The sequence below is a fragment of the Odocoileus virginianus genome, chromosome 1 (genome assembly GCF_023699985.2).
Source record: "Odocoileus virginianus isolate 20LAN1187 ecotype Illinois chromosome 1, Ovbor_1.2, whole genome shotgun sequence".
Classification (NCBI taxonomy): Eukaryota; Metazoa; Chordata; class Mammalia; order Artiodactyla; family Cervidae; genus Odocoileus; species Odocoileus virginianus.
In genome coordinates this window covers 45503560-45530927 of record NC_069674.1, presented here as the reverse complement: position 1 = coordinate 45530927, position 27368 = coordinate 45503560, and the positions used below count along the sequence as shown (strand labels likewise).

The 27368-nt window shown below is 47.1% G+C and overlaps 1 protein-coding gene across 4 annotated transcripts in view; it reads left to right on the top strand.

Annotated features, from left to right (window-relative positions):
• Positions 1-27368, top strand: part of GSDME (gasdermin E) — a 103375-nt gene that overhangs the window by 61732 nt on the left and 14275 nt on the right. For 3 of the 4 annotated variants that reach the window (XM_020878022.2, XM_020878020.2, XM_020878021.2), the window contains exons 4-6: positions 18994-19165; positions 20740-20860; positions 26890-27054. In XM_020878022.2, coding sequence (XP_020733681.2) covers positions 18994-19165; positions 20740-20860; positions 26890-27054 — 458 coding nt within the window. The remainder of the gene's footprint in view (positions 1-18993; positions 19166-20739; positions 20861-26889; positions 27055-27368) is intronic. The other variant, XM_070467604.1, reaches the window with a different exon arrangement.

Sequence of the window (27368 nt, the reverse complement as noted above, 5' to 3'; positions counted from 1 at the left end):
CTTGTGATTTGATGACTCTCTTCAGTGTTGTGTTTGGGTTGCTTTTTCATTTTGTGTATGTATCTATTGTTTTTTAGTTTGCAGTTTCCATGAGGTTTTGTTATAGCTGTCTATACATATAAAAGGTTATTTTAAGTTGCTGGTCTCTTAATTTCGCATGCATTTCCCATTTCCTGCATTTGTACTCTCATCTTTGCATAGTTGCTGCTTTTGATACCATATTTGTGTGTGGATGACTTTCGACTTTTACTGTATATTTTCCTTTATTGGTGCGCTTTCCCATTTGTGATTTTTTGTTGTTGTTGTTTCTAATTGTGCTTTCTCTCCCCTGAGAAAATGAGGGAAATTCTTTCAGCATTTGTTGTAAAGCTGGTTTGCTGGTGCTGAATTCTCTTAGCTTTAACTTGCCTTTAAAGCTTTTGATTTCTCTGTCAAATCTGAATGAGAGCCTTACGGGGTAGAATATTCTTCATTCTAAGTTCTTCCATTTCAGCACATTAAATATATCATACCACTCCCTCTGGCCTGCAGAGTTTGTGCTGAAAAATCAGCTGATGACTATACGGGAATTCCTTTTTTTATTACTTGTTGCTTTTCCTTTGTTGTTTTTAATATTTTCTCTTTGTCTTTAATTTTTGTCAACTTGATTACTGTGTGTCTTGGCATGTTTATATTGGCATGTTCTCTCTTGGGTTTATATTATGTGGGACCCTGTGCTTCCTGGATTGGGTGACTGTTTCCTTTCCTGTGTTACAGAAGCTTTCAGCTATTATCTCTTCAAATATTTTCTTAGGTTCTCTCTCCCTTTCTTTTCCTTTGTGGAACACTAATGTGAATAAAGGTGCATTTCATGTTGTTCCAGAAGTCTCTTAGATTGTCCTCATTTCTTTCCTTCTTTTATTTTTATTCTGTTTTGCAGCAGTGATTTCTAAAGTTCTGTCTTCCAGTTCACTTATCCATTCCCCTGCCTCATTATTCTGCTATTGATTCAGTCTAGTGTGTTTTTCATGTATTGTATTGTTCATCTCTGTTCTTTAAATCTTCTGGCTCTTTTTAAAAACATTTCTTGTATCTTCTTGGTCTGTGCCTCCATTTTTTCCCCAAGATCTTGGATCATCTTTACTGTCATTACTCTGAATTCTTTTTTGGGTAGATTGTACTTATACTTCTGGGATTTTTTTCTTCTTTCTTTGTCTGGGACATGTTCCTATGCTATATCATTTTGTCTAGCTTTCTGCAGTTGTGGTTTCTGTTCTGCAGTCTGCAGGGCTGTAGTTTGTGCTTCTGCTGTCTGCCCAATGGTGGATAAGGCTGGGCTCAGAGGGCTCAATGGAAAAGGAAATGGCAACCCACTCCAGTATTCTTGCCTGAAGAATCCCACAGATGGAGGAGTCTGGTGGACTGCTGTTATGGGATCACACTGAGTTGGACACGACTGAAGCGACTTAGCAGCAGCAGAGGGCTCAAACATGCCTTGTGTGTACCAAGACCCAGAGACCCCATAGAGACTGAGACAGAACTGTGCTTGGGTGTCTCCTGAGGAGGTGCAGGTCAGCAGTGGACTGCTGCAGCGGCAGGGACTCTGGGTGCAGTAGACCTCGGTATGGCATAAATCCTCTTGGAGGAGGTCAGCATTAATCCCACCATAGAGCCACCAGAACTTATATAGGACTGGGGAAACAGATTCTTGGAGGGCACAAACAGAATCTTGTGTGCACCAGGACCCAGGAGAAAGGAGCAGTGACCCCACAAGAGACTGACTCAGACTTGTGCATGAGTGTCCAGGAGTCTCTGGTGGGGGTGTCAGTTGGCAGTGGCCTGCTGCAGGGTTGGGGGCACTGAGTGTAGCAGTGCCTGCATGGGACCTTTTGAAGGAGGTCCCCCTTATCTTCATCACCTCTACAGTAGTTTGGCCTCAGGTCAAACAACAGGGAGGGAATACAGCCCCATCCTCAATAGAAAATTGGACTAAAGATTTACTGAGCATGGCCCCACCCATCAGAACAAGACCCAATTTTCCCCTCAGTCAGTCTCTCCCATCAGGAGGCTTCCAAAATCCTCTTATCCATCTCCATCAGAGGGCAGACAGACTGAAAACCACAATCATAGGAAACTAACCAATTTGATCACGTGGAGCACAGCCTTGTCTAACTCAATGAAACTATGAGCCATGCTGTGTAGGGCCACCCAAGACAGACAGGTCATGGTGGAGAGTTCTGACAAAACATGGTCCACTGGAGAAGGGAATGGCAAACCACTTTAGTATTCTTGCCTTAAGAACCCCATGAACATAATGAAGCTGTGGTACATATATACCATGGAATATTACTCAGCCATTAAAAATAATTCATTTGAATCAATTCTAATCAGATGGATGAAACTGGAGCCCATTGTACAGAGTGAAGTAAGCCAGAAAGATAAAGACCAATACAGTATACTAACGCATATATATGGAGTTTAGAAAGATGGTAACGATAACCCTATATGCAAAACAGAAAAAGAGACACAGATATACAGAACAGACTTTTGGACTCTGGGAGAAGGCGAGGGTGGGATGTTTTGAGAGAACAGCATCGAAACATGTATATTATCAAGGGTGAAACAGATCACCAGCCCAGGTTGGATGCATGAGACAAATGTTCAGGGCTGGTGCACTGGGAAGACCCAGAGGGATGGGATGGGGAGGGAGGTGGGAAGGGGGATCGGGATGGGGACTACATGTAAATCTATGGCTGATTCATGTCAATGTATGGCAAAACCCACTACAATATTGTAAAGTAATCAGCCTCTAACTAATAAAAATAAATGAAAAAAAAAAAAAAAAGAACCCCATGAACAGTATGAAAGGGCAAAAAGACAGGACACTGAAAGATGAACTCCCCAGGTCAGTAGGTGTCCAATATGCTACTGAAGATCAGTGGAGAAATAACTGCAGAAAGAATGAAGAGATGGAGCCAAAGCAAAAACAACACCCAGCTGTGAATGTGACTGATGATGGAAATAAAGTCCAATGCTGTAAAGAACAATATTGCATAGGAACCTGGAATGTTAGGTCCATGAATCAAGGCAAATTGGAAGTGGTCAAACAGGAGATGGCAAGAATGAACATCAACATTTTAGGAATCATCGAACTAAAATGGACTGGAATCAGTGAATTTAACTCAGATGACCATTATATCTACTACTGTGGGCAAGAATCCCTTAGAAGAAATGGAGTAGCCATCATAGTCAACAAAAGAGTCCGAAATGCAATACTTGGATGCGATCTCAAAAATGACAGAATGATCTCTGTTCGTTTCCAAGGCAAACCATTCAATATCACAGTAATCCAAGCCTATGCCCCGACTAGTAATGCTGAAGAGGCTGAAGTTGAATGGTTCTATGAAGACCTACAAGACCCTCTAGAACTAACATCCAAAAAGATTTCCTTTTCATTATAGGGGACTGGAATACTAAAGTAGGAAGTCAAGAAATACCTGGAGTAACAGGCAAATTTGGCCTTGGAGTACAAAATGAATCAAAGCAAAGGCTAACAGAGTTTTGCCAAGAGGACACACTGGTCATAGCAAACACCCTCTTCCAAAAACACAAGAGAAGAGTGTACACATGGACATCACCAGATGGTCAACACCGAAATCAGATTGATTATATTCTTTGCAGCCACAGATGGAGAAGCTCTATACAGTCAGCAAAAACAAGATCGGGAGATGACTATGGCTCAGATCATGAACTCCTTATTGCCAAATTCAGACTTAAATTGAAGAAAGTAGGGAAAACCACTAGACCATTCAGCTATGACCTAAATCAAATCCCTTACGATTATACAGTGGAAGTGACAAATAGATTCAAGGGATTAGATCTGATAGAGTGCTTGAAGAACTATGGATGGAGGTTTGTGACATTGTACAGGAGGCAGTATCAAGACCATCCCCAAGAAAAAGAAATGCAAAAAGGCAAAATGGTTGTCTGAGGAGGCCTTACAAATAGCTGAGAAAAGAAGAGAAGCAAAAGGCAAAGGAGAAAAAGAAAGATTTATCTATTTGAATGCAGAGTTCCAAAGAACAGCAAGGAGAGATAGGAAAGCCTTTCTCAGTGATCAATGCAAAGAAATAGAGCAAAATAATAGAATGGGAAAGATTAGAGATCTCTTCAAGAAAATTAGAGATACCAAGGGAACTTTTTGTGCAAAGATGGGCACAATGAAGCACAGAAATGGTATGGACCTAACAGAAGCAGAAGATCTTAAGAAGAGGTGGCAAGAATACATAGAAGAACTATACAAGAAAGATCTTCATGACCCAGATAATCACGATGGTGTGATCACTCACCTAGAGCCAGACATCCTGAAATGTGAAGTCAATGGGCCTTAGGAAGCATCACTATGAACAAAGCTAATGTAGGTGATCGAATTCCAGTTGAGCTCTTTCAATCCTAAAAGATGATGCTATGAAAGTGCTGCATTCAATATGCCAGCAAATTTGGAAAACTCAGCAGTGGCCACAGGACTGGAAAAGGTCAGTTTTCATTCCAGTCCCAAAGAATGCTCAAATTACTGCACAATTGCATTCATCTCACATGCTAGCAAAGTAGTTCTCAAAATTCTCCAAGCCAGGCTTCAACAGTATGTAAACCATGAACTTCCAGATGTTCAAGCTGAATTTAGAAAAGGCAGAGGAACCAGAGATCAAATTGCCAACATGCTTTGGATCCTTGAAAAAGCAAGAGAGTTCCAGAAAAAGATCTGCTTTGTTGACTATCCCAAAGTCATTGACTGTGTGGATCACAATAAACTGTGGAAAATTCTGAAAGTGATGGGAATACAGACCACCTGATCTGCCTCTTGAGAAATCTGTATGCAGGTCAGGAAGCAGCAGTTAGAACTGGACATGGAACAACCTACTGGTTCCAAATTGGGAAAGGAATATGTCAAGGCTGTATATTGTCACCCTGCTTATTTAACTTATATGCAGAGTACATCATGAGAAATGCTGGGCTGGATGAAGCACAAGCTGGAATCAAGATTGCTTGGAGAAATGTCAAGAACCTCAGATATGCAGCTGACACCACCCTTATGGCAGAAAGTGAAGAAAACCTAAAGAGCCTCTTGATGAAAGTGAAAGAGGAGAGTGAAAAAGTTGGCTTAAAACTCAACATTCAGAAAACTAAGATCATGACATCTGATCCCATTACTTCATGGCAAATAGACAGGGAAGCAATGGAAACAGTGACAGACTTAATTTTTTGGGGCTCCAAAATCACTGTGGTTGGTGATTGCACCCATAAAACTAAAAGACACTTGCTCCTTGGAAGAAAAGTTATGACCAACCTAGACAGCATATTAAAAAGCAGAGACATTACTTTGCCAACAAAGGTCCATCTAGTCAAGGCTATGGTTTTTCCAGTGGTCATGTATGGATGTGAGAGTTGGACTATAAAGAAAGTTGAGTGCCGAAGAATTGATGAATTTGAACTGTCGTGTTGGAGAAGACTCTTGAGAGTCCCTTGGACTGCAAGGAGGTCCAATCAGTCCATCCTAAAGGAGATCAGTCCTGAATATTCATTGGAATGTCTGATGCTGAAGTTGAAACTCCAATACTTTGGCCACCTAATGCGAGGAACTGACTCATTGGAAAAGACCCTGATGCTGAGAAAGATTGAAGGCGGGAGGAGCAGGCGACGACAGAGGATGAGATGGTTGGATGGCATCACTGACTCAATGGACATGAGTTTGAGTAAACTCCGGGATTGGTGATGGACAGGGAGGCCTGGTGTGATACAGTTCATGGGGTTGCAAAGAGTCGTACACGACTGAGTGACTGAACTGAACTGAATTGAGAGGCTTGTGCAGGTGGAAGGAACTGTTTCCTGCCTGCTGATGGATGGAGGTGGGTCTTGTCCCTCTGGTGGGCAAGGGCAATTCAAGGGGTCTGTTGACTGTGCAGCTGTGGGTTCAGGAAGAGTTTACATGGCCTGTCTACTAATAGGTGGGGCTGTGTTCTTCCCCTCTTGGTTGGTTGGCCTGAGGTGTTTCAGGAATGGAGGCTGTCCTCCTGGTCTTGGTGAGCAAATGGTGGCCTCTAGTAGGGCTCACGCCAAGAGTACTCCCCAAAACTACCGCCACTAGTGTCTTTGTCCCTGCAGTGAGTCATAGCTGTGTCCTGCCTCTGCAGGAGACTAGCACGTAGGTGTGACTCAGGCTTTTATAAGGTTACTGCTTTTTACCCTGGGTCCTAGTGTATATGAACTTGTGTGTACCCTCTTAGAGTGGAGTTCTTGTTTTCTCCAGTTCAGTGGAATTCCTGCAATCAAATGCCTCTGGGCATCAAAGTCAGATGCTCTTGGGGTTCCTTCTCCCAATGCTTAAGATCCCCCTACCAGGTTCGGAGCCCAACTTGGGCCTCAGAACTTTCATTCTTGTAGGGGGACCTCTGTGATGTGATTATTTTCCCGTTTATGAGTTGCCCATTCTGGGAGAGGAGGTATGGGATTTGATTTTATTGCCATTGCACCCTCCGACTGTCTTGTGGTTTCTTCTTTTTCTTTGGATGTAGGTTATCTCTTTTGGTATGTTTCAGTGTTTTTTTTTTTTTTTTTTGTCAATGGTTGTTTAACAGTTCTGATTTTGGTGTTTTCATGAGATGAGGTGAGCTCATGTCCTTCTCTGGCACTGTTATTTTTAATAGAGTTTGTGCCTAACAATTTAAAGACCTCTAGCCACGTGTACTTCGAGAAAAAGAGTTTCCTGAATCTTGTTCTTTTGCTTACTTTCTTATTTTTCTCCCACAGGAGAAGTCTTTAAGTAAGCAAAATAAACCAGGTGAAGGCATCTTGGGGTCTTGGAATGTGAGCATCAAGCAGCCCCTCTTCCTGCTCTTCTCTTGGTGTTGTTTTTGGTGGTGGTATTTTTAGGCTAACTGGTAAACTTCAGGCTCATTTTTTTGAAATAAAATATTTCATTAGTGAAATGGGGTTCGTGTTCTGAAGGAGTTTTTGTAAGAATTAAATAAGAACATATAAACAAAGCATGGCCCATAGCAAGTTCTCAAAATTTGTAGTTATTAGCGTGAACACTTCCATAATTATTGCTATTCTGACCAGCCTCCAGTAGAGCCTGGTTATAGAAGATGGCAAAGGGCAGAGCTATGGGAAGGTAAGAGGTGACTTAGTGTTTCGTGACGGGGCAGAAGATGCAGTTTCAGAAGAGAAATGAAGTGAAGCCCTTGGGATTTCTGATGCTGACATCCTGAAGCCCTTGTTTCGCTCCTCTGTGGAGGAGGCAGGCAGCCATGTGGTCTGCAGCATGAACCCCCCGTGGAAGGACCGACTGTCTTCAATGAGTCAGACTTGCATGTGCCAGCAGCCTGGCTTCTCCAGAAAGAGTGTAGACCTAGACGTGTATCTTGGCTTATGAAAGTCAGGAAAGCACACAGATTATTCTTACAGAGTGTTCTGTTTTTTTACAGGAGATGCTTGTTCAGTTCTTGAATGAAGATGTATGAAATTCTTTTTTTTTTTAAGGTTATTTTTTAAGTATTTATTTTTGGCTGCGCTTGCAGCTAGTGGGCTCTAGAGCATGGGCTCAGCAGTAATGGCGCATGGGCTTAGTTGCTCCATGGCATATGGAATCTTCCCAGACCAGGGATCGAACTCGTGTGTCCTGCATTGGCTGGTGGATTCTTGTCCACGGCACCACCAGGGAAATCCAAAGGTGTATGGAATTCTTGGGCAGTATCCGTAAGATATTGCCATTTCTCGTCATATCCTTTTTGGAAAGAGCAGCAATAAAGCTCTCAAGGCCGCATCAGATCCTCAGATCCACTGTTTTTTAAGATATCTTTCTTGAGGCCTCCAGGCCATACCCATCTCTGTGGTGTCTGTCAGTCAGTCAGTTTCTTGCTGGTTTTTTTTTTTTCTTTCTAGATTATTCTGTCTCCTGGTCTGTGTTTTAGTTCTCAGGATTGGGGGCTTCTGGAAGCTTGTTTGACCTCTTGTTTTTATTTGAGCTGAACCCCTCCTGTGGAGGAGTGGGTCTTCTGAGGATTCTTTTCAATATTCGATCCCAGGGGTGATTTTTGTTTTACAGAAATCGTTCTGTCCTATGAACTTTATTTTAAAGGCTACTTCAGATCTTTCTGGAACTAGGTAGGACTTACGTCATAAGGAGAGAAATTCTATTTTCTTTGTGTACTATTTTCTTTTAAGGTTGATAGACATTTCATCAAATCCAAGATTTCATCCTTTGTATATACCACCCTTGTATATACCACTAAGCATACTGCCAACTAAATGGGTCACCTGTTCATTTACAAACATCCTGACTTCAGAGAAGTGAAAAAATGTGTTTAAAAATTGGCAAGATGTGATGTACAAAACTGGGTGGGCTGGATTTAGGAGTTAGAGTTTAGGCGAGCAGATGTTTATGCCCCTGGAGCTTTCACACCGTGTCTGACCCCCAACACTGAACTTCTCATTGTCTCTCGATGCCCGCTTCACTGCCTGACGCCCCTCCAGCTGCTGGTTGGTGCAGCGTTAGGTCCCGTTGTCTCAGCCGGAAATCTGAACATGACACGGCTCCTTCCTTGCCTTCCCTCCCACACCTAGCCTCCCACTCGTTGGTTCTGCCTCTTGAATATCTGTCCTGCTCTTCTCAATGCCGCAGCCCCACACATTGCCCTGCTGCAGGCCACCACCGTCTCTCACCTTGATGTCCCAGGAGTCTCCGGCTGGTCCCTCTCCACTTGATTCTCCTCATGGCAGTCTATGGGATCATGTCTGTGCCTGGCGTGTGCCCTTCTGTGCTCATCGCTGTCTTAGGGACGATGTCCGTGCTCTCCTCCCCTCAGGCCCAGCCCCCTGAACTTCTTTTAGCCCGTGGCATCAGTGCCCCGGGCCCTTTCTCACCCCCTTCCCATCCCCCGCCACATTGAAGGCTCTAGCAGTGCCTTCCTCTCAGACGGAGTCCACACGCAGACGCCCTCCCTCAGCCTCATCAGATTCCCTCCCACTGCCTTCAGCAGCCACGTCACTGATTCCCCTGTCTGAGCACCAACCCTGTTGTGGGGCGACCCTTGTCGTCACTGCCTGATTCCGTGTCTGTGTCCCTCCGGGAACGTCCTGTTTTGCTCACCCTTGGCCCCACACGGTGCCTGCAGCACCATCAGCACCGTCTGGTCGAAAGAATACTTGGTTCATCTTCATTTTGCAATGGAAATGCAGAGGTTCACTAATTTGCCCGGACTTAAGGTGGAAGCCCAGGTCCACCAAACCCGCGAGTTTTCCATCTAGCTGCAGATGCAGAGCTTGGAAGGCGAAACCTGGCCCGTGGGCTTCTGCGTGAGCTCACCTCCCTGCATCAGCCTCATTCAGTTTTAGCATCTCTCAGACCTGCTGCATCACATCCGCAGGTGGCAATGGATTAATTACTGCATCTGAAAGGTTGACAGTCCGTAATTGCTCAGTCATTTTTTCCTTTCTCTCCCTGGTTGTGAGTGAGTGGGATAAGGTGTTGAATAGCTGGCAGTGTCCCCAGAACTGGGGGCATCCACGCTGTGGGGGTAGCCCCGCCACTTTGCTTATAATGTGTCGTTAGCATGGTGCCTCGATTTTGATTTTTTTTTTCCCCAGCCAGTTTACAATCCTGATGTCACAGTCCTGTGACAGAGAGCAGGGTTTTCCTCAGCAGATGGAAGTGGAGGCCCCAGGGTACAGTTTATGGCTACTTCCTCCCCTGGCCCTGGCTCCGGGTTGAGCATGGTGGATTGTGTGGGAAGTTTTTTTTTATGGTTGAAATGGAGAGTTGGTTGGTATGAAGGAGACCGCCAGTGGTGGCTGCTTGAATTTCTGAGAGGGTCTGCTTCCTGTCTCTGGGAAGTTTTCCCAGGGAACTGAGCAGAGAGACTGCTTGTTTGCTATCAAGCACATATGAGGCACCTTCTGTGTACAGGGCCCAGAGGAGGCCCCACAGGGAGAGGGAAGATGGAAAGACACAGGGCTTCGGGGTTGACAGGCTCAGCTGTGTCCTCCTGGCCCTGGTTAGCGGCATGCTGTTGCGTCAGGGTCCTCTGTGAAATAAGGGTGACAGTAACCTCATGGACCAGATAGAGGGTCTCGTTGTAAAGAGGGTCTGTTACTACCTCCCATAAAAAACCTCCCCAGGTAGGATGAGTCAGCTTCGCCTGTGGTTCCTGGCAGCTGGTTCGTTCAGTGGCTCCATGGGACCCCCTTGTGGCAGCCTCCGCGCATTGCTTGTCCCAGCCAGTGGTGGGACCCAGTTTTCCTCTTGGTGCCCAAACGACTGCATCGCAGACAAAGCCCAAAGTCCGAAGAGTGGTCTCTTCCTTGTGCCTCTGATTAAGAGAGAGAAAGATCCTCCCAGAAACCCCCAACAGACTTTTCCTCAAGTCTTAATGGACAGAATTGCCACGGGTGGACCATGCTCTCCAATCCCTGCTGAGAACAGTGGAGTTACCAGGATTGGCCAAGACTTACCTGTGGGGCTGGATCACCCCCTTCCTTCCCTTGTACCAGGCTCCCAAACCTGAACAAAATTGAAGGAGGCAGCTAGTGGTACATCACACTCAGGGGATTTCAGTGTGGTGCCCGCAGAAACAAACCAGACACAGTGGAAGGGCTGGCCCTCCTCCCCTGCCCTCTCTGGACAGACACTGCACAGACCCCACCTGGGAAAGGACTGTCCTCCTGGGAGTTAAGCAGGCCAGGGAAGCGACAGAATCACGTTCCTTTCAGAGTTTGAGGAGGTGGCTACTGGAGTTAAACTCGAGTCACGGCCTTGGTGGGGTCGTTTTGCCAGGTCTGTAGACTGGAGGAGGCTAACTATCAAAAGAGAAGCGGACTTTGCTGCTTAATGAAATGTCAGGAGAGCAAAGGCAAGGTTACAAGCAGTGTGCATGGACCTGATCTCCACAGCCTTTCTAATTTTTCTGCTATACAACTGGTCAGTGAACACACACTTCTCCTTTTAACTGTGGCATTAGCCAATAAATCAAAACCCTTTGGGAGAAATAGTTAAATTACTAAAGCCTTAATCATCAGGACATAACTAGGTTCCTGTGGGTTAGTAATTCTTGCTTAATACTCTCGCAGTAGCAGGCCCGCTGCCATCTTGGGGCTTTTCATAATGTCCCAATCTCTGTTCCTAGAGAGATGGTGGAACCAACCCCCCACAGTCTTGCACAGTTTCTTCAGAATGCCCTTTGCCTTTAGCCTCTTGCCATCCAGTCTTTAGAGCCACGTAGTGGAAAGAGCACTGGTCTGAGAGTCTGAAGATGTGTGCCATGGGATTCAAGCCAGTCTGTAACCTCTGAAGGGTGCAGTCTCCCTTTCTTGGCACAGATGTTGGATTAGATCTCAGTGATCAGATCCACCTCCCTCCCAGGCCTGTGCAAACTTTGTGAATCAGTCATGGTTCTGTTGCTTCTCACTGCTTCCTGGCTTAAGGATTCTAAGACTCAGTCTCAGCCTTAGAATCCTTTCCTGGTGGGTACACAGCAATCACTGATGCATCCATCAGAGGTGGTATTCAAGATGAAACTGGTTTCCTACCTCAGAACTAGTCGTCCCCTGGGGCCCTTGTAGTTTCACATTTCTCCCAGAAAACTGGATCAGAGCCGATTGTGCCTACTCTCTTATGACATACTACTATTGGGAGCAGCTTATCAGAGCTCTGTTTGAAGCCCTGTTTCTCTAGGACGTGTTACAAAGGAGGGTCGTGGCAACAAGGATGCCTTGGTCTTGCTCACTGAGAATCCCCAGCATTTAGCCCAGAAGACAATAGGACCCAGTTATCTGTGGAGTTACAAGAATGTGTTTGGGGGTGGGGGGGCCTGCTCAGAAAGCATGCCCTCCCCTTGTCTCCACAGGAGGGGTCCTGGGGGCTGCATTATGCTTTGGGAAAGAAAACCGCTTCCCTCCTTCTTTTGGATATTGTTAGAGCTTTAAAAGTCTCCTCTGGGTTTCTTCTCTGTGGGTTGCATCTGGTTTTCAAAGTCAGAGAAGTAGAATGGAAATGACAGCTTCAGCCCGAGGAGGCGGCGGCTTCACGAGGGCTGGGCCTGGGGAGCTTTCCGGTGCGGTAGGAGAGGAGCCCGTGTTCCTGCTGCTGCTCTGGCCCCGGCCGGTCCCCAGCAGCCTCGCTGGGCTCGGAGCCGCACTTTTTAATCACCTTCCCTCCTTGTCCCCCACCTCCAGCAGCTCCTGCCTGGTCTCCCCCCTTCCCCACCCCTAGAATTACAGGCCTGTATCCATGTAGCTGTTTTCTTAGTTGCTTGGAGGATCTGTTCCCCAGCCTGAAGCTTACCTGAAAACTCTGGGCATATCTCTGGCCAGCCGGGGGAGGGACCTTGACTTGGCTTCCCCATCATTATTGGAAGGAAAGAAATATTTTCAGATAAGTACAGCGTGGGTCACTACAGGTGGCCTCTTACCCAGCCTTCACTTGACAGATGTGCAGGCGGAGGCTGAGAGATGAGAGGCAGTGGCCCAGCGAGGAGGCAGAAAGCTGGGCCCATCGCAGGCTGGCTCCGGGTGTTGGCATTGCACAGGGCTGTGGGCACAGAGAGGAGGGTGATCTCACGGGAGGACGGTGGGGGGCAGCAGGTCTACTGGGTCAGGAAGGGGCGCTCTTCTCTCCCCCATTTAGTGTGTACTCCTCTGCCTTACCTCCAGACGGTGTTCCTTTGGGTCCAGCCCTTTGATATTGGCCACACTACTGCCTCCGTGGCCCCCTGTTGTATCATCCACTTGCCATCTGCAACCTTGGGTGGTCCTTAAAAATGTGTGACGAGGCCGAAGAGCATCCAGCTGCTCGTTTTCTTGTGGGGAACCTTCTGCTCCATTTCTCCCGGCTGTGGCATTGACCCCTGGCTGGACTGGGGAGTGAGTTTTATTCCAACCTTGCCCTCTGGGATTTATGTGATAAATTATTCATTTTTCCACCAACTGGATAGGTAGCATAATGCTAATGACAAATTTTTGAATAATTGATATGTTCCTATGATTTAAATGCTAAAGGTCAAAGCTTAAAAGGTGAAACTCCCTGACCCCTCATCTCCTGGCCATCTAGCTCCCTTGTGTCTCTTTCTGAAGAGCTTCTGTCCCTGTTGTTCAATGGTTCTTAACAGAACCCGGGAGAGATGGAGCAATAGGGATGACCCCGGGAAGGATTTCCTAAGAGCAGCCATCAGGAGATGGGGTCAGAAAAGAGAGGCTGGCATAGATACTTGGAGGTTTCCCAGAGGACTTGGATATGGTCCATCCTTCCAGTCCTCAGCTACCGGTCTAGCCAGACAGGCAAGATATTGATGTGTAGACATGGATGTACTAGAGATAAAGATAAAATTCCTGGTACAGCTTTCAGGAATGCTCACCCAGAGAAGGGAGCCCGCATTGGTGGGGCTTCTGTGGCTGGTCGGGCCTTGTGAAAGACCAGCTTGGGTCTTTCAGCTGTGTAACTTTGGTTACTCTCTGCTACTTCTCTGGGCCTCCTTGTTCTTTGTCTATGAAACCTTGCTCTAGGGTTTTGAACTTTTTGTTCTTTGAACTTTAGTAATCTGAAGAAACCCATGGATCTCTAAATGCATACAGGACACGGCCGAGCACGCGCACGCACGCGCGTGCACACACACACACATAAAGTAAACAAATTACATGGAAATACTGCTAGCTTCCCCACTTGGTGGGTTGAGGTGAGTCCCATCACACAAGGACTCCTGCTCCAAGAGGGCCGGGACCAGGCTCCTGTGAGCTATTCTTTGTCCGGGCCCTGGAGGACCAGTGGAGATGGGGCAAAATTCACTCCAGAGGTTGCTTTGTGAAGACTCCTGTGTGAACAGTCCATTGCCTCTGATAATTAGCTTCCCCTCCGTCTACCCCAGCCTCCTCTCTTAATTGAGAATGAGCTCAATTTGTCCAGTATTTGGCTTCCAAAAGGTGGCAGCACTGTCCTAGGAAACAGAATCTCAGTGACCTGGGTGGGAAGTGCCTGCCTGTCCCCTGAGCAGCTCTCATCCGGCCTGCAGGAGGATGTGCCCTGGGACACTCTCCTCCCCAGTCACCCCAGTCTCAGCCTGGGAGGTGCACCCTGTCTTTGGCCAGGCTTCTGTTCTCTGTCCCATGGTGAGGTCACCCTGCAAGGCTGTTCTGAGGGCAGGAAGCCTCCCAGGTGCTAGGCTGGTCCCCACAAGCATCTCAGGACTGTTCTGTTCTCAGATGCGTAAGGAAGTTACGTTTAAGGAAAGGTGACCTTTCCCCCTCCTCTTTCTGACGTTTGAGGTGGGGGTTCTGGAGGGAGGTGGGCATATTAAGCAATGGAGTCTTGGGTGGTCTAGGCTGAGGTTTAGGAAATGGCAGCCCTCTCCAGTATTTTTGCCTGGAAAATCCTATGGACAGAGGAGCCTGGCGGGCTGCAGTCCATGGGATCTGACTTAGTGACTAAGCAACCACATCTGTGTGTTTATCCTTGGCTACGTTGAGTCTTCACCACCACGTGGGGCTTTGCTTGCAGCGCGTGGCAGTGCGTGGGCGTCTCATGCGGTAGCTTCTGTTGCAGAGCTCAGGCTCAGCACTTGTGGTGTCAGGCTTGGTTGCCCCGTGTCACGTGGGATCTTCCCAGACTAGGGATCGAACCTGTGTCTATACAGTACATTGGCAGGCGTATTCTTAACCACTGGACCACCGGGGAAGCCCCAGAGGTTTTTCTTTTCAAACAGTTGAACATTGGTTAAGGCAACATCAAGCACTCTAGTGGATCCGTTTAAGCCATGAAGCACTGCAGTGATTTCCAACCCACCAGAGTCACTTCAGGTGCCTCAAGGCAGCCTTCAGTTGTTCCTCTGCTGTTAGTTCTGGGCTTGTGGGTGAGAGTAGCTGCTTCTGATGTACTGCTCTTCAAATGGGGAGGAGCCAGAACCTGAGCTGTAATTGAGGGAATTGCTTTTCAAGAATTGGCTAGAATAGGAGATGGTGTGCAACAGAAGGAGAAGGTCAGCAAGGCCTGGTTCAAGTGTACGTTCTGCTGGTGAATATGCTGGCCCTCATCTTCAAATCTGTGCCTGTAGGCCCCACGCAGTCTCTCAGGAAGAGTCACAGCTACACGTCATTCTCTAAACCACACTGCTTATCCTCCAGTTCCTCCGTCTTCCTATTTTCTCTCTTCCCACAGATGCATACCTACTCACATATTTGCATGTTCATTAAGGCAGATACACAGAGAGGAAAAAACACCCCATGTTTTATTTATTCATTTATTCCAAAACTATGTACTGTGCCCTTGGCATGCACAACCCCTATTTCCATGAGTTTAAGAATTCTATGGACAGAGGAGTCTGGGGGGCTACAGTCCATGGGGTTACAAAGAGTTGGACATGACTGAGTGACTAACACGTTCATGGTCTTTAGCCTCTGGGCCACAGGCCAGTACCTCCTGTCAGATACAGGCATTAGATCAGAAATAAAGTGCACGATAAATGTAATGTGCTTTAACTATCTGGAAACTATCTCCCCCCACCCCCGGTCCATGGAAAAATTGTCTTCCATGAAATCGGTCCCTGGTCCCAAAAAGGTTGGGGATTACTGGTCTAGAGGGAGGAGACAGGCAGTGAACAGATAACAAAGGACCTGAAAGAGTGTCCTGTGGAAGTGTGCTCTTGAGAGTATGTGAATGTCACGTCCACATGCTAGGGTGTCACAGTGTGAGTGGGTGTTGCTCTGTACTGGGTGAGCAAGGAACACTGGCCTCCCTGAGAAGTGACTTGTGTCAGATGTGGGGACCCTGGGGACATTGTGTCAAGGCCTCGGGGTAGGCCTGTGCCTGGTGTGTTTAAGGAGCAGAGAGACGGCAGGAAGGTGGGGTCCCCAGAGGCAGGGGTCAGAGCTAAAGGCCTCATTGCCGGGGGGGAGGATTTGAGATGAGATGTGTCCACTGGAGGTTCTAAGGGCATGAGCAATGTGAAAAAGCACCCGAGACCCAGTTGACTGCCAGTCATTCCCATCAAGTGCACACCCTGGGGCTTTGTTCTGGGGGCCTCGGTTACGGGGATATACAGGATGGTGGCCAGAGCCAGCCGGCATTCGGGGGGCATTTGACTGTCTGCTTGGCACATACTGACTGCTCACCATGTGGCCTCTCGAGTAAACCCTACAGCGATCACAGCAAGAGGCAGCATTACCATCAATGTATCCACAGGGATAACAAGATACGAGGTGGAGCCATTCACTCCCAGTCACCTAGCTGGAGCCCCCGCCAGGCAGGTTCCCCCTGCTCTATCTGCTTTTCTGGAAATGGAGCCCTGGGCAGCTTTTTTGTTGTTGTCGATTTATCTTTATTACTTAATATGTGTGAAACATTGTTATAATTTGCATTTCTTTGACCACTACTGAGATTGAACAGTTTTTCCCATGTCTTTGTTATTATTATTTCTTTACAGTGTCATACATGCATGTATGCTAAGATGCTTCGGTTGTGTCTGGCTCTTTGCGACCCTATGGACTGTAGCCCACCAGGCTTCTCTGTCCTTGGGATTTCCCAGGCAAGAATACTGGAGGGGGTTGCCATTTCCTACTCCAGGGGATCTTCCTGACCCAGGGATGAAACTCACATCTCTTGAGTCTCCTGCATTGGCAGGCAGGTTCTTTACCACTAGTGCCACCTGGGAAGCCCGTGTGCAACCAAGTGAATTGACTGTATCTACATACATATCTGTGAAGTGCCCCCCTTCTGGGCTCTACCTTCTACCCCCACCCCCTGTCCGACCCATCTAAGTCACCACAGAACACAAAGCTAGCTCAGCTCACAGAGATAGCTCAGAGATAGCAGTTCTCCACTAGCTATCTGTTTACACATGGCAGTCATATAAGTCAGTCTCAGTCTCCCAATTCATCCCATCCCCAGCCCATGTCTATACGTCTCTTCTTTTTGTCTGTATCCCTATTCCTGCCCTGCAAATAGGTTCATTTGTACCATTTTTTAGATTCCCTGTCCATGGGATTTTCCAGGCAAGAATACTGGAGTGGGTTGCCATTTTCTTCTCCAGGGGATCTTCCTGACCCAGGGATTGAGCCCAGGTCTTCTGCATTGGAGGAAGATTCTTTACCGTCTGAGCCACCAGGAAAGCCCCTAGATTCCACATATATGCATTAATATATGATAGCTGTTTTTCCTTCTGATTTACCTCACTGTGTATGACAGACTCCGGGCCCATCCACGTCTCTATACGTGACCCAATTCCGTTCTTTTTATGGCTGTGTAATATTCCATTGTATATATGTGCCACATTTTTATCCATTCATCTGTCGATGGACGTGTCTTTACTTTTTTAAATTGTGATAAAATATAACATTAATTTTATCATTTTAGCCATTTTTAGATGCATAGTTCAGTGGTTTGAGTACCTTCACACTGTCATGCAGTCATCACCACCATCCATTTCTAGAACTTTCTCATCAGCCTACAGAGAAACTCTGTAGCCATCAAACAAGAACCACCCCCCCCCCCCGCCCTCTCTTCCCCAGCCCCTGGTAACCTTAAATCCACTTTCTGTGGCTGAGAATTTGCCTGATTTAAATATTTCATACGTGTAAAATCATCCAATATTTCTCCTTTTGTACCGGCTTCTTCCATTCAGCATAATGTCTTCAAGGTTTGTTTGTGTGATAGCACATCAGCTTCCTTTCTGTGGTTGAATAATGTCCCATTGTATGCATGGACGACATTGGTGTATCCATTCATCTGTTGATGGCTATGGGTTGTTGCCAGCCTGGGCAGCTTTTTACATGGAGACGGGATCTTTCCAGCTACTTGCCTCCATTCTGGGGATGCTTTCTGAAGCCTGGAGAAGCTGTGTCTGCCTGGGGGGTGGGGTGACAGCCACTGCATGGATTGGAGATGGGGCCAAGCTTTTGGAGGTGACTCACCTTGGACTGTTTAAAAGCACAGGGTGAACACTGTAATTGTTCTTGTGCTGCCACTAACTCTAATCTGGTTTTCTTCCTGTCCACCCCATAGGCTCATAGCGTTGAACAGGACTTCCAGAGTGGGCACTTCATCATTTGCTTCTAATCAGCACATCACCTTCTGTAGATGGGAATTGACCTTGTTCTTGAAATTCCCCAGAGTAGCTACCTGGGAGCCCCAAGTCTCTGCTGGGAAACCTGGGTAGGCCACACCTTACTGGGCTCAGTTCCCCATCTGTAAAATGATGTAAAATCCCTTCTGCATGCATGTGCAATCCCTTCAGTCGTGTCCGACTCCTTGCGACCTCATGGACTGTAGCCCACTAGGCACCTGGAGAATCCATGAGATTCTCCAGGCAAGAATACTGGAGCGGGTCGCCATTTACTCCTCCAGGGGATCTTCCTGACCCAGGGATCAAACTCACGTCTCCTGTGCCCTGTGCATTGGCAGGCAGATTCTTTACTACTGAACTAACTGGGAAGCCCTTCTAAAATCCCTTCTAAGAGATTACATATCCTTCCTGGACAGATTAAAAAATACTTTTAAAATTAAAATCCAATTTTCCCCCTGCTATTTGTACCTCAAGCCTGTCCCCTTCTCTTCTGCGAGAAGCACTGGTCAGCATGCCCCCACAGTCACCCTGTATTTATTGCCCACGCCTGTGATGTCCGTGGCCCCTTGGCCTCTGGTTAAGTGACAGAGTGGAGTTCCCAGGGTGTGAGCAGATGGGTTACAGCTCCTGTACCTGTTGGGTGGCTTTCTTTCTCTGTGACAGTCAGCATGGCTATTTGACAGGAACCCCATCCCTGTGGTGCCAGCCTTTCTCTGGAGGCCTGGCAGCTCTGAGGTGGCCTCAGGAGACTCTGGTTTCTGCCTCTCTGGATGAGCTGGCCCCCTCTCAGCACCAGGAAATAAAGGATGCTGGCTGTCACCTGTTTGCTTCTCAGCCGCCAGCCAGGCAAGAAGCAACAGTTCCCGCTGCATCCGCCTCCCCGAGGCCACTCACCGGCCTTTTCTTTTTTCAGAACAATCAACCTGAAGAACCCGGTACTGCAGCAGGTGCTGGAGAGGAAGAACGAGGTCCTGTGCGTCCTGACGCAGAAGATCGTGACGACGCAGAAGTGCGTGATATCTGAGCACGTCCAGATTGAGGAGAAGTGTGGCGGCATGGTGGGGATCCAGACCAAGACTGTGCAGGTACGTGTCTGGCCAGGGAGGCACCGGGTCAGGGCCCTCCGGGAGTGGGGTCTCCATTCATCAGGACTCTTGGAGGGAGTTAACAGAAATCCAACTCAAATTGGTTTAAACAAGAAAGAACTGCTTGGCTTCTGTAACTGAAACATTTGGAGTGATCTATTCGGTCACTGCTGGATCCAGGACTTGAGAAGCCAGTGAGCTGCCTTCCCTGAAGGTGGATTCCCTCTCATATAAGCTCATGGGGCGGCAACTCCTGGCTTTCATCCGACCCCATCACTAGTGGAAAGAGTGCTTCAGGGCAGGCAGGCACTGGACCATCCCGGGCCCTGCCCGTTCCTGAAGCAGACCCAAGGCCAGGGCGATGGGATGCTTAGATTGGCATACCAGGGTGAATCAGGTGCCTTCCCCCTTCAAAAAATGGATCAAATGAGCACTGGCTAGGCCAACACACAGATAACTCCTAGAGCCCCTAAGAATCAAGGGTCTCAGAAATGATGATTTTGAGATGAGCTGCCTTAAATCCCCAGTGGATTGAGTTAGGAAAGGTAAAGATCAGCACATGTGTCTTTAATATACATAAACAGATGTTTTTGGATTAAGTTACAGTCCTACCAAATGACTCCTGAGCTTCAGTGGAACTGAACAGGAGGCTCTGACCCCAAACTGCCTCCCCTCCATAGTGCCTAATACTCGGCTCTTAGAAAGTTTACTTCTTGGGGTAACTTCCAAATTATACCAGAGGACCCAGTAATGTTATATTTAGAAGGAGGTAGAGATTGAGGTCTGGAGTTGGGGTGGGCAGGCTGGACAGAGTGATGAGGGCTAATGGGAGATGGCTTTAGCTGGCCCTGACAGTATTTCTGTCCACAGAGACCCCCCACCAAAGGCCTGGAGCCTGCTGGGGTGTATGGAGGTTGGTAGTCATCACACTGTGACCAAGATCAAGTTGCTATAAAGGCCTCTAATCTCCATCATCTGGGTCACTTCTCCTCCTCCTCAGGCCATGGTGGGCAAGAGTCAGATTTGTGACAGGGTCTGAAGGAGAGAGCTTTGCTGCTGACTCGACATTTCCTGGCCACCCTTCTCTCCTGCTTCTACCCCTTCCTTCCGGCCTCTTCCCGGTTTTATCTGATGGCACAGCGTGTCACATACCTGGTCTGGGAGGACGTGCTTAGGGGATCTTGCTCTCAGCTAAGTTCTCCTAGTCAGACTCTTACCGTTGATTTTCTTAGGATTTCAGAGTTGTTTCCATAATCCTCCATGAGGGAAATAGGAAGTTGTCTTATTTATTATCTTCTTTACTCAGCACCATAGACCCAACTTCACTATCTCCCAAATTCTGGATTCTTGCCTTTGTGCTACAGGTTGGCCACTGACTTTAGAATATGTGTAGGACATCATGAGGCCGACAAGGATTAAATCCTGACCCCTGCTGGCTGGTTCTCCTTTCCCCCCAGTTCTGTGGGCATTTTCCTGGCACTTCTTGGGCACGGGGCCTAGGCTGGCCACATGGGAGGCAGGAGAAGCCTGGGGGAGCCTGAGCACACAGGTGGGAGCATGCACCCTTCCTGCAGGTGTCAGCGATGGAGGATGGGAACTTCATCAGGGACAGCAATGTGGTGCTGGAGATCCCAGCTCCCACCACCATTGCCTACGGCGTCATCGAGCTGTACGTGAGGGCAGACGGCCAGTTCGGTGAGTGTGCCTCAGCTCGGGGCTCTGGAGGTGGGTTGAGTCATCGCGGAGGCACACCCCATTTCACCCAGAGGCTCATCTTGTAGAAGATCCCTGCTGCTCTGGGGGTGGGAGGAAAGAGGTATCAGAAGAGTCGGGGGATGTCCCAGGGCAAGTGAGATGGCAGGCCGTGGTTGGAGGGCATTGGTGCATCAGCGTGTGCGTCACATACAGGGCACAGAGGGAAGAACGTGAGCTCTGTGGTGGAGTAGACCAGGGCATCAGCCCGAGTGCCACGGGTCCTGTGAGGTCTCAGGCAGCTAGCTGAAGCCTGCTGAGCTTCAGCTTCCCGTGTCTGGGAGAGGAAAGACATTCCCCACAGGGCTGCTGTGAAGAGCAAGTTACATGAGGCGTGTGAAGTGCCTGGAACATTGGCGGCTTATTAAGTACTCACCTTGGCTATTATAATACTGTCATCATCCCGATTATCTTACCGCCCTTCCCCCAGCACGAAGCCCAAAAAGCTGCATTTGACCTTTCTGTCTGATCACCAGTGTGTTCAAAGCTGGAAGTTCACTGTGTCACTTGAAGAAAATAAGGCTTTAGTAGCTGATGTGACTGATGCTCTTAGGTGCTCAGGGCTCTTCCCTTATACTCTTTCCAAGAGGTCGTGGGAGCCCAAGAAAACTGACTGCTTCTTGAGGACATAAATGAATATATGTAACATCATAAATAATTAACTTTTTAAGGTACGGTCATATTATTGTAGCTTTGTTTAAGAAGAGTCGTCCTAGTTTTTAGAGATTTACAGTGACCTCTTCACAGGTGAAAAGGCTGTGTGGTTTGCTTCAGACACGGTGGTGGAGAGCGAGGTGTGTGTGTGAGGGCAGAGGTGAGGGGGCTGTCCCAGCTGGTCAGCGTCCGCGTGCAGGCTCTCTGCCCGACTCTGTCCATCCCGGTGAACTTTCAGTTTCCGTGGTGAGAACACCGTAGGAGTGTGCTCAGACGGGCCGAGCACATCCGTGGCTGCCTCCTGCCCTCCCCCGGTTGTTTTCTGTCCGGTGGGGGGACCAGGCCAGGGATGAGAGGTTCTTCTGGGACTCAGGCCTCTGCCCTCACTCGGCCACTTGAGGAATCACTGTTCAGCTACCACGGGCTCTCAGATCGCTGACTGTCCATGGGACAGTAGACAAGTGGGCAGGTGAGGGGCATGGGGGTGCTCTCCCAGAGCCTCCCTCTTTCTTTCACACATGGAGCATTCTGTGTTTCAGGGAGGTGATGAAAAGTGAAGCTGCCAGTTGTGGGAAGCTGGTCCAGGGGTTGGTCGGGGATGCACGGGATACCAGGAATACCAGGAGTTGTGATCAACATCCTTTAGGTCCATGGTTCCAAAATTGTGTCATCCCAGACATGATTATTATTCTTTTCTTTCTTTTTGAAAGACTGTCCACTGAACACACTGCCTTATTAAGTTTTTCCTTCGGCTTTTGTTATAGGGCTTCCCTCATAGCTCAGTTGGTAAAGAATCCACCTGCAATGCAAGAGACCCCAGTTTGATTCCTGGGTCAAGAAGATCCACTGGAGAAGGGATAGGCTACCCACTCCAGTATTCTGGCCTGGAGAATTTCATGGACTGTATAGTCCACGGGGTCGCAAAGAGTCGGACACAACTGAGCGACTTTCACTTTTTCACTTTCACTTTTCAGCTTTTGTTATCAGCGTGTGATATGCTGTGTCATCACAGGGGCCCACAGGGGCTTGTGTGACTCCGAGACCTTGGTTATCCCATGCAGATGGACTGGTGGTGGGGGTGTCACTTTTGTCAGGTCTTTTGGAAGCTTGGCCTTCATGGAGGATGCCCACGAGGGTTCGGAGAACCCTTTGGTGGCTGGGGCCGCCCCTCCAGGCTTTGGGACCCACAGGAGCCCCTCCCTGTTTCTCTGAGGAGGTAGGTGTGGGGGCTCTGCCCTGTTCGTGGCAGATGGGGTTGGAAAGACAGTTTGCCTGGGGAAGCTCTCCTGTTTGCATTCCCATTTCAAGCCTTTCATCTTGGCTTGCTTCCTCTGTCCTGAAAATAAACTCCTTGTGCTGCTGAGCAGAGGGGGCCCCGGGGAGCTCTCGGTTCCTCAGGCTCACTCCCCACGCCCCAGCCTTCTCCCGCCGCCTGCGCAGCGTGGTGGTCAGGCTCTTGTTCTGTGCGACTCATTGATTTTTAAGCCAGTTCTTCTTTTTCCCATCCGTGTTTTTTGTTGCTCTTCCTGCACAACATTCTACTCTGGTTTCATAAACAGCCCTGCAGGCGCTGGTCTGACCCTAAAGAGGCTGTCTGATCTCTCCTCCCACCTTCAGGGTGGGAGTACATTTGACAAGGTCCTGTCTTTTGAAACTTTGCCAGGAGGTCACTCCCTCTGTGTCCCTTGGGGGAGGCATCAGTGGGCCTGTCTTTGCCAAGGGGTTCCTTCAGCTGTGGACCCCTCTCTTTGCCAACAGCTCCCCTCTTATGTGGCCAATCAGAAACATGATGTTCTCATCTGAATTTTAGTCTTTGCTTTGTAGAATTAAGCATTTACCAGTGTCCTTTCAGCATGAACTATTTTTTAAAAAAACTTTTTATCTTGTGTTAGGGTATAGCCAATTAACAATGTCGTGATAGCTTCAGGTGGACAGCAAAGGGACACAGCCATACACGTGTATGTATCCATTCTCCCCCAAACCTTCCTCCCACCCAGCCTGCCACAGAATGTTGAGCAGAGTTCTCTGTGCTATACAGTCGGTCCTTGCTGGTTGTGCGTTTTAAATAGAGCAGTGTCAGCATGAACTTACTGGGCACCTGTGGACGAGAACCTCTGCTTTCCACCCTCCTGGATCTGTGCACTTCTCTGCAGGTCCACAAGCTGGAATCAACATCCCTGTTCCCATCACAGGTTTTTAACTGGCTCCTCGGCCCCCAATCTTCCCCATTTTAGCAGTGTAGCTAATGTATTTAAAAATACATGTTTGGTCATTTCACTCACCTTCTTGAATGACCTTCTGAGGCTCCCTTTGTCCTAGGATGAAGTCTGCACTCCTAGGCACGTTGCGTCCAGCCTTCCTGCTCATCTCCAGCACCTCCAAAGTTAACTCACTACCTGGGAACTCTCCACTCTTATCGTGAGCCTTTGTTTGGAGAGTGCTCCCTTCTTCTTGGCCCAGCTAATTCCTACCAGGCTTCAGGGGGCTACTTAGTCACTGCTTCATCCAAGAAGTTCTTTCTTCGTCCACTGGTTCTTTCTCTGCACCTGCCAGTCTGGCTTCAGTGACCCCCTCCACCTTTTCCACTTGTATGTTACTCATTGTCAAAGCCTAGGTTGTAGTCCTTTTGAATCTCTGGCTCCTTGCAACATGTCTGATGCTGCAAAGAGTGAAGGAGTTGGTACTGCCCTCAAAGGAGCTGTGCATGTGTAATGGAAGAACACTGCTGGGACTGTGGACTCCCAAAACACAGCTGGCCCCACGGGGCTCTGGGCAGCATTTGAGGCTGTGTTAGTGGTCGTGGTCCTTGTTCTCGGAGAGTGTGACCTGGGGGTCAGTTCACACTTACCCACCTCGGTGCCTAGTGTAGAGGGTGGAGTGAGCCGGGGGCATCCTGGATGCCCAGGAGTGTAGGTAGATTGAGTAAGAGGAAGCTTGTTTCATTTGTCTTTTGACGACCGTCCTATCTATGGATGTCATTAGTGCCCACACCAATTCCAAATGTGTTAATACCCACACCTTCCACATGTCATGCAAGTACTAGGCTCAGCCACATTCTCATTCCATAGCCTGTACACAGATTATTAAATAGAAGCATGAAAAGAATGGGCATTCTTTTTTAAAAAATGTTTTATTGAAGTACAGTTGATTTACAATGTTGTGTTAGTTTCAGGTGCCTTCTAATAAGCAGATTCCTGCCCCCATCCATGATCCACTGAGACCTACACTCCCTGAGAATGTGGTTTTTTTTTAAAAAAACATTTTTTCCTCTGTGTTTATGTGTATATGTATTCATTTAAAATTTGTATTGGAGTGTAGTTTATTTACCATGTTAAGTTTCAGGTGTACCACAAAAGTGACTCAATTATACATAAATCCATTCTTTTTTTAGATTCTTTCCCCATATATGTCATTACAGAGTATGGAGTAGAGTTCCCTGTGCTGTATGGTGGGTTCTTATTAGTTACCTGTTTTATATCTAGCAATTACTGTATGCCAATCCCAATCTTCCAGTTTATCCCCCCCCCCACCATTTTCTCCTGTTCACCGTAAAATTGTTTTCTCTATCTCTGACTCTACTTATGTTTTGTAAATAAGTTCATTTGTACCATTTTAAAAGATTTTACATATAAGCAGTTATCATATGTGTCCCTTCTCGGTCTGACTTCACTCAGTCTGACAATCTCTAGGTCCATTCATGTTGCTGCAAATGGCATTATTTTATTTTTAATAAGATTATTATTTATTATTCTACTGTACATATGTACCACATCTTTTTCTGTTCCTCAGTTGAAGGACATTTAGGTTGCTTCCATGTCTTGACTATTGTAAATAGTTCAAGGGTGAGGTGCCTGTATCTGTTCGAATTATGGTTTTCTCCTGCTATGTGCCCAGGAGTGGGATTGCTGGATCATATGGTAGTTTTATTTTTACTTTTTTAAGGAACCTCCATAGTGGTTGTACCAATTTACATTCCCACCAACAGTGTAGATGGGTTTCCTTTCCTCCAAACACTCCTTTGCATTTATTATTTGTAGATTTTTTTGATGGTGACTATTCAGACCAGTGTGAGGTGATATCTCATTATAGTTTCGATTTGCATCTCTAGTAATCAGTGATGGTGAACATCTTTAACGTGCCTGCTGGCCATCTGTGTGTCTTCTTTGGATAAATGTCTATTTAGATCTTCTGCCTATTTTCTGATTGTGTCATTTGTTGTTGTTACTGAGCTGCATTGAGCTGTCTGTGTTTTGGAGATTCTTTGTTGGTGACTTCATTTGCAAGTATTTTCTCCCATTCTGAGGGCTGTCTTTTCATCTTGTTTATGATTTTCTTCGCTGTGCAAAAGCTTTTAAGATTAATTTGGTCTCATTTGTTGTTTTTATTTTCATTACTCTAGGAAGTGAGTCAGAAGGAGAATCCTCATTCTTAAGTTCACACACAGTTTTTGCTTAGCGAGAACACACCATTGCATTTTTACCTACAACTTAGTTACCCTAGTTGGGCTCTCAAATGTGAAAGTATTTAAGGAGCATTTCTTTTTATTATTTTTAAAAACTTTTTATTTTTGGAAATTACACACATGTTCAGAAGTACAGATAATAATATACTGAACCCCATTTACCTACCATCCAGCTTCATTAACTTGGATAATTCATGTTTCATCTATAAGTTCCCCACCTCCCTCCATCCCTACTCAAATAGTTTTGAAGCAAATCATAGGCATTATATATTTTTGTTTATAAATATGGAAACATCCCTAAAAGATAAGGCTTTTTAAAAAACTAATTTTCCTTCATATGGATTCATGTAGAATATATTCTTTTGTGTCTGGATTTTCCTACTCTATATAAGTTTCATTCATATAATTGCAGTAAAAACTTTACTACTTGTTAATGAAGAAAAATTGACTCTCCAAGAGCCATGTAGCCACTTGTGCACCTAAATATATTGTCAATAATTGTGTAATATCAGTTCAGTCAGATCAGATTTATCAATCAGATTCAAATTTCCTCATTTATGTATCATGGGTTGTTTGTTGGAGTTGGTTTGTTCCATTCAGGCTAAGGAGATACTTCTGATGATTGGAAGATTGCTTCCTGCCTGTTCAGAGAGCCTTATGTTAGGAATGACCATTTCTCTGGCATTTGTAGGAAGTGGCTGAACTTTGGTCAAACAGCTTAACATGTACGAAGCGGGTTTATGGGGAAGAGAAAGGATGTGCCTCCCTGCCTTCTTGACTTAGGTAAAGCTGGGACTGGGATGTGCCAATGAGGCTGACCCTTCTGCCTGGCTTGTCATTTTCTCCTCCATTACAGAATTCTGCCTCCTACAAGGGAAGCATGGTGGCTTTGAGCAGCAAAGGAGAAGCAACTCTGTCTTGCTGTACCCCCTGCCCTTCCCAGAGTTTGCCTTCTGGGACATGCCAGATGCCGGGCAAGGGCTGTCTGCCCAGGATAAGCCACTGAGTGTTTTAAAACAAGGTACTGTCATAGGATGGGGCATGGTTAGCTGATGGGTAGTTGACTGCTCTGCCCCCAGGAACTCCCCAGAGGTTCATGGAAAACATCTGAGAACAGAGAAGATGGTGCCTGAGTCAGTTCTGGTTCTCAGCAGGACCCACCTTGGTCAGATCTTAGGGAACCTCTGGTCTTGGATGGTCCCTTTTAAGGAAGTGGTGGGAGGCTGAGGAGGGCAACAGTCAGGGGCCTAGCATTTTCTTTCATTTGAACCATGGCAGTCTTGCAGACTACCAAGAAGAGCTAGTCAGCAGCGAGGAGAGAGAACCCAAGTTTTG